The sequence below is a fragment of the Micromesistius poutassou genome (genome assembly GCF_964030765.1).
Source record: "Micromesistius poutassou genome assembly, chromosome: 3".
NCBI classification, from domain to species: Eukaryota; Metazoa; Chordata; class Actinopteri; order Gadiformes; family Gadidae; genus Micromesistius; species Micromesistius poutassou.
This window is the reverse complement of record NC_140273.1, coordinates 6803371-6816983: the sequence shown is the minus strand read 5'-3', so window position 1 is coordinate 6816983 and position 13613 is coordinate 6803371. Positions and strand designations below refer to the sequence as shown.

At 45.8% G+C, this 13613-nt stretch overlaps 1 protein-coding gene across 1 annotated transcript; it reads left to right on the top strand.

Annotated features, from left to right (window-relative positions):
• Positions 1-3600: 3600 nt before the first annotated feature.
• erp27 (endoplasmic reticulum protein 27) lies at positions 3601-7885 on the top strand (the record flags this gene model as incomplete). The annotated part of the gene is made up of 7 exons (XM_084465607.1): positions 3601-3658; positions 4131-4219; positions 5085-5222; positions 5728-5844; positions 6129-6254; positions 7431-7628; positions 7818-7885. The coding sequence occupies 7 exons, from the start codon at positions 3601-3603 to the stop codon at positions 7857-7859; spliced, it is 768 nt and encodes a 255-aa protein (XP_084321733.1). The 3' UTR covers positions 7860-7885.
• Between the last annotated feature and the right edge of the window lie 5728 nt (positions 7886-13613).

Below are 13613 nucleotides of genomic sequence, written 5' to 3'. Positions count from 1 at the left end.
GTGTGTGTGTGTGTGTATGTGTGTGTGTGTGTGTGTGTGTGTGTGTGTGTGTGTGTGTTTGCGTGTGTATGTGTGTTGTGGGCCAAGCTCTATTTCTGCCCATGAATGCCCTGACCTAACACAGATTTAAGGCTGTGTTTAAAATTACAAGGCCCGATAAAGACGGTTTATTTAATCTGGCGTTCCACTAAAATGGAGTAAACCGAATATATAAACCGTATAATAAACAATCTGCTCATATATGAGAGCCTGGAGGTTCTGGCCCATGTGGATGTCCTAGAATCTTTCAAATGAAAAACAGGCACAGGAGGCTGCACCTGGGATACACTAACAATACCCTGTTTAACAAAACAAAAGATTGTGTTTTGGTTCAAACATTTTGTTTGGATTAGTTAGTGCAGCCCTACTTTTGACATTTAGTCTAACCCACAAATGTCTTAATATTTACAAGGGAATATTGAAGTAAAACCAATAAAGTCATTGTTGACAGTGAAAAATAAAGCTTGGGAGAGTCATAAGGTTAGACATCACAAGCCACAAAGAGGATCCCATACTCATGGTAAATCCTATCCCCGCTATCCCCGGGGTAAGTGAGTTAAATGTTGCATAACTAGTTGTTGCAGAGAACAACACAACCACCACTACATAAATAGCTCAACCTTTAGCTTGGCTATGTTCTCAACTCCTGTGATCCAACATTTTAAGATTAAGTACCTTTAAGTACCTTTTATTTATTCACGAAATGTTGCAAGCTAGCTAGTGTTGGACTCAATTGTTTGTGGGCCTATGTATATTTATTTATTTTTACCTTTAAAGCACCTTGATAAATGGGTCTTGATAGATAACAGGTCATAGTTACCATAATTGGGACCTACCTTTGCTATTTACCTGAAACACTACATTTGATGCCTGGTAAAATATGCATAACTTATGTTACATTTAATATTTTGAACAACTCACAATTGCTGTGCAGTGAAACTTGATTGGATCCAAAATGCTGCAAATTTTGACCAGATCAAGATGCCAATTTGTTCAATTCGGCAATATTTTCCTTATTATTGTTGAAAGCCAGAATGTCCTTGTGTGTTTATCACGGTTATTGAGGATCGGGCTCCACATCCAGTTTCTCTACATGGTGCCTCAAGTCTAAAGCTGATCCAGAAGGCCATGGGTTCTTTGGGATTAGATTACAGCACAGTTTCGAATGGTGTATCACAGGTAAGTCTCTCCCGTTCTGTACACCACCCACTCATCCAGTGTTGCCCGCCAGATGAGGATAAGACGGACACTTCTAGCACTGTACTAAAGATTCAAACAAGGCCAGAAAACATTGGAAACACATGTGAAGTATTGTAAACAAAACAAAATTACTTAAAATGAGACCAAAGTATTGTAAACGTAAGGTTAGGTACTGTTAACAAAAAACGTTATTGCATTTGTAAACTTTTTTCTTCCAATCGTTTTTTATCCGTCACCTCTTTTTTTTTCACTACAACAATCATGAATATGAAATGCGAGCATACGACTATTGATCATATTCCACAAGATAGGTGGCTGCCCACTGGTTACAGACAACAAGCAACAGATTGATTTTTGTGTGGGGAAAACCGGCTAGCTGTAACAAGGACAGCCTGGTCGTGCCGGCCTCAATTCCTTCAACCTTGACTCGACATAGAAACATCAGGGAATCCCTCCATGACGTGGTGGTGCACAGCTCCCGACAATCTTCTCACACAGCTTACACAGAGTGCATTATTGACATCATTTTGCACACACACTGACGCAGATCAGCGAGTTCTGTGGAATACAGTATCAACGACCCTCCAGCTGGACCATCGTTCAGTTCCATGGGGGCAAGGAAAGGCGTGCATAATTGCAAATGAGACATGATCATTTAGGCTGGAAAGATTGATACTTTGTAATATTCCATTTTCTGGTATTCATTATCCTCCTCCTTCATTCATTATCTACTCTGATCTACAGATTTTCGTAGGCCAATTATGGTAAATAAAATTGATGTTTTGAAGACACAATATTTATTGTAAAGGGTCCTTTGGTTTTGATGTTTCAGCCTGGATGGTCAGCCATGTGCAATCACTCAATGAGTCAAGTAAAGGGTTAGGGTTAGAGCCATATAGCTTCCTGATCCCTGTTGCGCTCAGATTGTTGCCTCAACCAGCCATAAAGACTCTGGCTCCAACACTACCTGTAGACTGCAGACAGCTGCCAATGAGGAAAACGTACATATCGTTAGCCTCATCGCATAATTGCCTAAGTCATATTTTAAGGTTCATCTTGTAAATTCAGCATCAAAAATGCCTATGGTAGATTGTGATTATGGAATGTTAAAAGCACTGATTGGCTTAGGATATAGCCAATGAGGCACAGTGAATCAGCAGTATTAGGTGAGTAGAGTTAGGTTAGATAACGAAATTTGGCCAGGCAATTATGCTATGAGGCTAACGATATTGCAAGTTTGAGTTAAAGTTATGTTCGGAGTTCATCGGAGTTCAGTTGATGTCCCACAGAGTACAACTAACGAAAATAGAGGTTAGAGAGAGGTAGTGCTGCAACATGTGTTGGTGTGCTATATGGTTTGGGCTGAGGTCCATACCTGCAGTCACCTCTTCACACAGGGATTAAACAAGGAGTTGTTGTTGTGGTGGTTGTTCTCACAGGGGGGCGGGCATGACATGTATGCAAATCCAAATCAACTGTACCCTGGCGTCACTAAGCTAAGCTGGATGGAGTCCACTGATCCGTTGGCTCAAAGGAAGTCTGGCAGAATGAGAGCAACAACAGCCAGGTTATTCAGTGTCACTCACAAGATCACAACAAGGGATGTTGCTATTTATGGAATCGTGTTGTGCTTTGGTCTTCTATGGACTTTTCAAAAAATAAGAGATGGCAGACCTTTTGACCAGCGTTTTCTGTTTCAGATTGAGAAGCTAATATTCCGTCCTCAAGTAAATACAAAAATGACCCAGTATCCAAGCAAAGGAAGTTGAAGCGGAGTGGATTCCCCCCAGTGGAAACGTACTGCCTGTGGCTCCCAGGCTGCCTCTCACCGATGCAATTCCAACATCATTTAGGAAGGTTTATTCATGTGTCGTGGTTGGTGCACACCCAGACACGCACGCACGCACGCACACACGCATGCACACACACACGCTCCCAAGCTTGCACACACACACACACACACACATACACACACACACACACACACACACACACATACAAAAACACACAGAGCCTGTGATAGTGACACCCGCAAACACACACACACACACACACACACAGAAACAAATAGAGCCTGTGATAGTGTCACCCACACACACACACACACACACACACTTTTGAAATAACACAGTGACACGTAGTCCTACATGACCCCCCGGTTTCATCAGTCACACCTGCTGGCTTCCCAGGACGCCTCCGGGGCCCGGCCCCCAGCAGGTTGTGTGTGTGTGAGTCCCCCTCTCGACGTCCCTTCCTTCTCCTGCTCGGTCGTCTACAGGACAGCACGGGGGTCCCTCGCAGCCCAGAGAGAGACACTTTGTTACGTTGGTCTTGACTCGACAGAAGGATCGCCCGCTCACCATGTTTTTCCCTCTGTTGTTTCCTCTGCTGCTGTCCACAGCCTCGGCCACAGAGACAGGTAACCCCCCCACCGCACTGGGTCCGTCCACCACGCCTCACCAGTTATGGTTATAGTTATGGTTATAGTTATAGTTTGGTCCAAGAAATACTACAACTTCTATACCGGCTTAAATGTTAGCTTTTGTGGTTATCTGGTTATCTATATCACGTTAGATATATACGTCAATATCAACAACTGTTCTGAGGTAGCATTATGCCGCCATATGGTCATAGCATAACTCGATGTGTTCTCTATGTTCTTAGTGGCAAAATCTGTGGAAAGTTTATTTTTATTAGTTTCATGTGGAGGCTTTCATGTCCACACTGAATATGGTCTGCTAGTTGTCCTTGATTTGGTAGTAGGGGGGGATGTGTTATAAGAAATGGACTGTGTAAACGTCAATGGCCTTTCCCCAAGGGACACATACACCCCCGGCCTGGAGCTCCGGTGCTCTGACCCACCTTCTCTCTCTCTCTCTCTCTCTCCCCAGGAGACAGCGCCCTCCCCAGGCTGGGGGACCTCAAGGCGGCCGAGGCCTTCATCGACTCCGCTGAAGTGGTCGTCATCGGGTTCTTTGAGGTCAGGGCGAACACAGGATCTGTGGGGAAGGGGGGGGGGGGGGGGTGTGGGGTGTAGTACAGGACAAAGGACCACGGCATTCCGCAACAGGTTGATAACCGAGGGCCCCAGGAAGCGATTTAGTGGTTCGACCCATTTCCCTCCTCTTGTACATGTGGCTGAAACATTGGAACCGACCAGACAACGAGTTAAGTCGGATCAAGTCCTACACATGTATTGTACTCTGTGAGCCAGTGAGGCATTGATCCTCTCAAATAGATCTAGGGAGGGAGTGTGGATATGTATATATATATATATATATATATATATATATATATATATATATATATATGTATATATATATGGCTTATATGTTGCCCAGTTGATTGTCTGGCCAAGGAAGGCCTGGTTCTGGCCTGGTTCTGTGTGCGGGGGAGTTAGGCGGGCCCCTAGGCAGCAGATCCAAGACCCAGAGGTCATGGAAATGTGGGCTTGGCTGGTTTTGGTGCCCCTGTAAACAAGCTAGGGCAAAGAGAGCAAGAGGTTCATGAGAGAGAGAGAGAGAGAGAGAGAGAGAGAGAGAGAGAGAGAGAGAGAGAGAGAGAGAGAGAGAGAGAGAGAGAGAGAGAAAGTGAGAGAGAGGTTAAGAGCGAGCCGGACCTTCGGGTCAATACAGAACCAAAATATTGTCTTTATGAGTCACAGAGCGAGCGCTTATTATAGGTGTTCAGAATGGGATGGTATGCCCTGCTTTTATTTCAATAACATGCAGCGTGACTCACGGTGCCACCGGGACTATTTTCCCTTCTAATTTCTCGGTCTCTTGATCTGTGTCACGGGTCCCTCTCTCCCTCTGTTTGAACTCCCGCTCTCTCTCTGCCATCAGAGTGAGGAGTCTCGCGGCTACAAAGAGCTGCTGGACTCCGCCAAGCGGGTGGACACGGTGCCGGCGGCCATCTGCACGGAGAAGGAGGTGTGGGCGGAGCTTAGCGTCAGCTCGGACACCATCGCCGTATTCAGAAAGGTACGGCGCATCACAGGCGATGCGGTCGCCATGACATGAGGCTCTGGATCAGCCGCACTGGAAGTGAAGCCGTCTCAAGGGCGTTTCAGGCAGTGTTTCTATGGCAACCGATGATACAACTTGGGAGGCTGCTGACGAAGCACATCCGTAGGAAGCAGCTGCTGAAAACGTGGATCACTATTGACCCACATTTGAGGAGGATGTTAATCAGTCATCCCGATATATACATACATACTATTGCTATTACATATGGGATTAAACAGAAAGAAAATGCAAACACCTGATGGCGGTATTGTTATTGTTGTTTGTTTGTGTGTGTGTGTGCGTGTGTGTGTGTGTGTGTGTGTGTGTGTGTGTGTGTGTGTCCGGTGTGCGTGCATTCATCCATATTGTGTGTGTGTGTGGGGGTCTGTGTGCGCCTGAACATATATATTTGTTTGTGTGTGGGTGCGTGCGTGCATTCATCCGTGTGTGTGTGTGTGTGTGTGTGTGTGTGTGTGTGTAGGCAGACAACCACCAGGAAAACCTTGTTCTCTCAGAGGCCAAGAAGGTGGACGCGGACGGCCTGGTTAACTTCCTCACTATAAACGAAGTGCGATACGTCACAGAATACAACCAAGTGGTAGGTGGACTAACCCCGTCTATGTCACCACACTTCACTGTCTGTTTTGTTGTTTCCATCAAAGCACAGTTTTTCTGCTGCGTTCTTCAGTTGGCAATTAACATCTGAACCAGTCAAACCACTGAAGATCCGTGACTCACCATTGTGCTTTTTAATTGATTCTTCCAGGTGGAATTAATCATTTCTAAAATAAGTCAGCCCTTGAGCCAGCTTGCACTCTATGGGCTTAACACACGCTGTGTGTTTTGTCCTCCTCACTGCGTTGTGCGTCCCTCTGCCTGCAGACTGCGGTGGGTCTGTTCAACTCTGAGGTGAAGGCCCACCTGCTGCTGATGGTCAACCGGGGCACCAAGGAGTTCACCGAGCTCAAGGACCAGCTCGCCGCCCTCGCCCCGGAGTTCACCGGAAAGGTCAGTTCACCGGAAAGCCCCCCCCCCCCCCCCCCCCCCCCGCAGAGGTCAAAGAGAGGGTCCTTTAGAAGTAGGCGTGTGGAGGGCCTCCCCTTTGATATCTGGTGGCAGTTCAGCGTCAGGGAAACAGGCACACGTTCAAAGTTCAGAAAGCTCGGCCATTTCTCAATCCGCGGAGTCAATTTGAACCAAAACTAACATGAGCTGTAACTGAAACGCGGCCTATCCATACAGCATCCATCGACGTCGAAACAGTGGGATCTTATAACATTTTGTTCAAATTCCCCAAACGCCACACACCTGTCCTCCTGTTCATTCAAACTGAACTGAATGAGCAGGACTGGAGCGGCTGAGCCGGGCAGAACCTCCACACCCAGAGGTGTAGGAGGACGGTCTGGAGGGCACCCAGGGGCCACATCCGCTCTAGCCACACACTAATCACCCTGGTACCGTCTGGAGAGCGGTGCGGGAGCATCTGCACCAAGAGCAACAGGTCCAAGGACGGCTTCTCCCCACAAACCACAAGACTCCCGAACTCTTGAACTGTGACACCCTACACCTACACACATGTTTACGCGCGCACACGCACACACACACACACACACACACACACACACGCACACACGCACACTCACACACACACACACACACACACTCACACACACATACTGACACACACACACACACACACACACACACACACACACACACATACTGACACACACGCACACACACACGCACACACACACACACACACACACACACACACACACACATACTGACACACACACACACACACACACACACATACACTCTTCTATTCCGACATATCGTCCAACACAAACAGGACACACTTTAATACAACTGCACTGTACACTCCTAACACATCCTTTGACTTTTGAATGCTTTTTATGCTTGTTTGTTGTTACAAGAAATGCTACTGCCTGTTTTTTGTTGTGCACTTGACACATAAAGCATCTGTACTGAACTTGAGACGGATGTTTTACACGGGAGCCGGCCGCCCTGCCACCGTTTTGATAAAGCGAGTACGATGTTCTGGTTCTCCTTCCTACTCGGCCACTGTGTGGAGATTCACCAGGGGATGAATGAATGAATGAATAAGGAGGAACATGTCAATGTTTCTACCGATGCTTCCACCGATTCTACATCCTCCAGCTGCTGTTTGTGCTGATCAACGGCGCCGTGAAGTCCAACCTGCGCTCGCTGGGCTACTTCGGCCTCGCGTCGGGGGACCTACCGCGGGTGGGCATCTACGACGGCGGGTCGGACATGAAGTGGCTCCTGCCACCGGGGCCCGTCTCCGACGAGCGCGTGAGGAGCTTCTGCCACGCCTTCCTGAGCGGGGAGCTGAAGGTGGTTGGGAATATTCATATTGAAATAAACATAATGCACGTTATACATTCTTCTGTTTTTGTGAGGTCTTTTGTCCAAGAAAAGGACGAATCAATGAATCAATTTATGTACAAACTTCCTGTCAACATGTAAGAAATATTGTTTGTTTCCCTCTGGCCTGTAACTACGTTTTTCTTTTCTTTTTACCAGGCGGAGAAGCAGGCCGGAGCTGAGGCCAAAAGTGAGCTCTGAGGTCAATAAAAACCCTGTGATTGTTGAATACATTTGGAATAAAAAAGAAAAAAGAAAGAAAACGTTTGAATCCTTCTTTCTCTCTGTTTTGGAGACGACACCGCAGCTCTGTGTTGGAATGTTTGCGTCTGTCTGGAGCACGTCTTGGACCATGTGTCTGTGTGTGTGTGTGTTTGTTTGTGAGTTTGTGTGTGTGTGTGTGTGTGTGTGTGTGTGTGCTTGTGAGAGGGGTTGACCTTACTACACTGATCTCGCTACACTGATCTCGCTACACCATAGCACTTTAGTACCGTCCATAGCCATAAAGCACCATAGCACCATAGTACTATAGCACTGTAGTACCATAGCACCATAGGACTATAGTACCATAGCACCATAGTACCATAGCACTGTAGTACCATAGCACTATAGGACTATAGTACCATAGCACCATAGTACCATAGTACCATAGCACTGTAGTACCATAGCACTATAGGACTATAGTACCATAGCACCATAGCACCATAGCACAATAGTACAGCACCATAGCACCATAGCACAACAGTACCATAGTACAGCACCATAGCACCATAGAACAACAGTACCATAGTACAGCACCAGAGCACAATAGCACTGTGAGAAGGGGAACATCCCTTCTCCCTGTCTCTCCCCTCACATCATATTTTAACATAATATTTGGCCAAGGAATGTCCCCCTGGCCATAATGTAAAGGGTATGGCCTAACTGGCCTTGATTGGTCCACCTGCAACCAATTAGTGAGCTTATTTAAGGGGAGTCGCAGTTTGTGGCTGGGGGGAAAGGTACGAGAGCACACAGTAGTTTTTTTTAGACGATTACTAGGCTGATTGAATGCTACAGTCATTTTCTTGTTTTGGAACTTTTCTTGTTTTCTTTATTTTTGTAATTAATGGACTTATTTTTGTTTAGTTATTTTTGGGACCTTAGTTTTGGAAGAAATAAAACTTCACCTTTTTGGTCCACAATCCCAAACCTGGCTGTCGTTGTCAACTTTATCTCCACCATCATCCAGCCGCTCACAGGCCGCCTTTCACAAGCACCATAGCACTACAGTACCATAGCACTATAGTAGCTCTATACTAGAATAGTACCATGGTACAATAGCACCATAGTACAAAATCACTATAGAACAATAGTACCATAGCACTATAGTACCATAGCACTTTAGGACTATAGTACCATGGTATAATAGCACCATACAAAAGCACAATAGTAACATAGCACAATAGTACCATAGCACAATAGTGCCATACCACTATCTTAGTACATCATGGTACTATGGTGCTAGTCTTCTTCAGAAGCGTCAGCCGTTGTGTCAACAGCTGACGCAGAAGACTGCAGGAAGTAGTCGAAACATGTCATGTACAAACTAATGAATACTAGTTTACATGAACATACAAGATAATCTATCAAGTTAGACTAAATTAACCTTTTTGAGTTAGTACCATAGCACAATAGCACTATATTACAGTAGTACCATAGTACCATGGTACAATAGCACCATAGTACAAAAGCACTATAGCACAATAGTACCATAGCACTATAGTACCATAACAGCATAGTACAAACGCACAATAACGCTCCACCATAGCACCATAGGACCACCAACTGCCCCAACTGTAGTATAACTGCTTTTCATAAACATTCCTCAATAAAAACCAACTTTAACACAAAACGTCTTTAAAAATAAGTAGTGAAAACTTAAATATGGTTAAGTAGATTGACTTTGAAAAACACAAAAGACTGTAACCAACATCCAAATGAACGGAAGTAGATGCACGAAAACAAGATCCATAAAATGTCCACAGATGGTGTGTGTTAGCGATATTTAAGCTGATCCTAAATACAGTCCTTCCCAGTGCTGGGACTTTCTGGGGGCCTGGCTGGGCCCCGAGTAATTGGCAGTGGGGAGCTGCCAGGCGGATGCAGCAGAGGAGTCGCAGAAGGAGCTGGCTGGCAGGCTGACGTTCTCAGGGAATAGATGAAAATACATAACCTCAGCTGGCTCTCCAAACACTCTTACAGACGATTTAGTGGCTGTTGGAGGCGTCCCAATGGATGTGATACATATGAATGAATAGTCAGGAGAATCAATTCATCCAAGTCTATATACGTGTATGAGTGTGTGTCTGTACATGTGTTTGGGTGTTTACCTCTGTGTATTTATAGGTGTATGTGTGTGTGTGTGTGTGTGTGTGTGTGTGTGTGTGTGTGTGTGTGTGTGTGTGTGTGTGTGTAGTTCTGTACATGTGTGTGAGTTTACATCTGTGTATGTTTAGTTGTACATACATTAGTTGTACATGTGTATGTTTGGTGTGTGTGTGTGTGTGTGTGTGTGTGTGTGTGTGTGTGTGTGTGTGTGTGTGTGTGTGTGTGTGTGTGTGTATGTGTGTGTGTGTGTGTGTGTGTGTGTGTGTGTGTGTACATTCACATACATTTGTGTTGCTTGAAGCATGCTAAACATGTGTGGGGAGGGCAGCGTATTCTTAGTTGAGATGAATCATGAATCATGAAACGAACTGAAGACGATGCCTCAGCAGAAACACTGTCCTGATCTGAAGATAGCAGATACACTGCTTTCATGTAAAACTGTTGTACAGGCTGAACTTTTCACAGCCGTCAGCATCATAGTTATTTTAGAGAATGCTGCAGGATTTTCAATCCGTAAGTCAAAAGGTTTCTGTGTATCATTTGTCTGCATGTGTTTGTGTGTGTGTGTCTGCGTTGGTCCTTGAGTGTGTGTGCATGCGTCTGTCTATTGTGTATGTGTGGGTGTTTGTGAGTGTGAGTGTGCGTTGGTCTATGAGTCTGTGCATCAGGCCCGGTTCCAGAACAGAATGCCTTGGGGTGCATCTGAGATTACAGGAGGTGCACCAGTACTATAGTAAAACCAGCTACCCAGCTTCAGTTCAGACTTCGCTTTTTACACAGGCCTTTCTACCAGTAGATAGACAAGCACTTCTGGGTAGTTCCACTGACATGTTGGGACAAAAACATTTACTGTGCTTAAAAGATGGTATCACATCATGTATTGTGATGTGGAGAACATTTCAGCTGCAACGTTAGCTTATTGATATCCAAGCTTTGGATATGAGAATAAATTAATAATGGTTGCTTGTCCGGGAGTGAGAGCGGCGCCGGCAAAGGCAGCGAGTCGGGCAGGATTGAGCTAGCGTTGCTAGTGCTAGCGTTCACAACGGTTATACTGTCTGATGTATTGGATTCTTCTGCGGTGTTCTTTTTTAGCCATTTTCGGATATCCATTGTAAATGCCTAATTGTTGCTGCCGAAGAAGTTCAATGTCACTGACGTGCGCGCCGCCGAACGGGGCGCAGTTCACGCGCACCTTTCATAATAATAATAACGTTCTTATCGGTTTAGTGAACAAAATAAATACAGCAAACAACGGTATTTAATCGAAATTGTCACAAGTTTGATTACAATTTGTTTTGTGAGCAAGTATTTTATTTTTTTTATCATATTTATTAAAAAATAAATTCACTCCCTCCTTTTTTCAATTGAGGGTGCAAACAATTTTTTGGGGGGTGAACCGGGCCTGCTGTGCATGCATCTGTCTGCTATGTATGTGTGGGTGTCTGCATGTGTATCTGTTATGTATGCGTGTGTGTGTGTGTGTGTGTGTGTGTGTGTGTGTGTGTGTGTGTGTGTGTGTGTGTGTGTGTGTGTGTGTGTGTGTGTGTGTGTGTGTGATTTGTGCAGCATGGTTGTTTCAATGCTGAATGGCTGTGACATTAAAACTGTGAATACGTTACGATAAAAATTAAAGTGGTGGACCTATATTTTATAATACAGATAATGAAATACCTGAATGAAAGAACAAAAAACACTGCCCAGACATACTACACAGTCTATGAAAACCATAAGGAAATGTCCTTTTGATTTAGAAACATCCATTGAGCACAATGGGAATATTGGAAAGTGGATTCCGTTTCAAAACATGAGCTACATTATTACAAAATGTAAGCTTTTGTAGTACTAAATATAGTAAAGTATTTTCACTGTGTCGGACCAGCCTGTCTGATTGGATGTGTGTGCATGAGCTTTTTTTGTCATTTCCGAGTGTAAAACATAATGAGCAGGCCGCAAGCAAACGCTCAGCATTCCTCCACTGTCTCGTGCCCTCCAAGAAAAAACGGCAACAACAACTCAACGCAGACGTGAAGAAAGGGAAGTCGTTTCTCTTTGTCAACAGCTCTGATGCCCCCACGCATTGAACCCTGTCCAGCAAGACAGAATCTTGACCAGACGTACAAATTACATGCCACTCCATCCAAGAGCGACGGCCGACACCAAGAATAACAGCAGTGAAACAAGGGAAAGGCAAACGGCAGACCAGCGCTGCGGCAGCATTGTCTGCAGCATTCCTTCACACTACAATGGACGATGCGTCGACGCAGCACCACCTCGTGTGTCTGTGAAATGAATACATCGAGGCATGTTGCATATCGTCAACGCGGTATTTAACTTATATATAGGGCTCCGGCTTCTACCCACTAGGCCTACTCGGCAAAACATAAAATGTAGGCTATATATATATATATATATATATATATATATATATACATATATATATTTGCCTGGCAAGCCACAGCTAAAATCCACTCGTGAACTCTCAGCAGAGTCTCTAAAGCGAGAGCTGAATCCGAACCCACACGTGTATACGCGGCTCTGGGGTTCGACGCACGCAGGGAAACATAGGCCAGGGGAGACAATGCAGCAGCAGCAGCAGGCCCGGCTCTGGACTTGGCTGTCAGTCTGCACGGGGGTTTCGGTCGGACGATGGGCTGGCAGCGCGTCGCTCCGACCGCGGTCCTGGTTGTGGAGACGGAGGTCTGGAAATAGTGCCTGGCTGGAGGTTGCGCTGGTCCGCCACAGTGCTGTAATTAAACGCAGTGGCGTAATGAGCGTCGCTCCGGGTCCGCTCCGCACCATTAGTAGCGGAGCGCGGCTCAGCCAGACCGCACTTTAGGGTTCGTGGGAGAGGGAGGGGGGAATCACATCTGGGGCAAAAGGCGAAGCAATGTTATTGAACCGGGTACCCTTTTGCTGCTCCAGCGGCAACCACACAACACACACACACACACACACACACACACACACACACACACACACATAGATGATACATACTGTACATACATACACACATACATACACACACACACACACACACACACACACACACACACACACATACACACACACACACACACACACACACACACACACACATAGATGATACATACTGTACATACATACACACATACATACACACACACACACATACGCAGGCACACACAGACTTTGTAAAAAATGATGTTTTTGCAAACATAAAAATGTGTGAAGAGCAGAACACTGGGCATGTTAATGTATGGGTGTGTACCATTGTGTGTGTGTGTGTGTGCGTGCGTGCGTGCGTGCGTGCGTGTGCATGTGTGTGTGTGTTTGTTTGTGGGCGAGCGAAACTCCCTGAGTGTCTGTGCCAACAGAGAGTGGGTGTTTCTTTTTTTTTTGGGAGTGGGAAGCGGAACGGGTGCCATTCGATTTCTCCAGCCAATCACATCAATCCCACGGCCCGCCCCCGGCCCAACCCGGGCTGCAGCTTCCGGCAGAGGAAGACCAGGGTGGAGGAAGAGGGTGGGTTGTCGTGAGCTACGGTATATATTGACCCTGGATGAGGAGCAGGAGTCAGACGGAGCCTTCCAGAGCAACAACAGG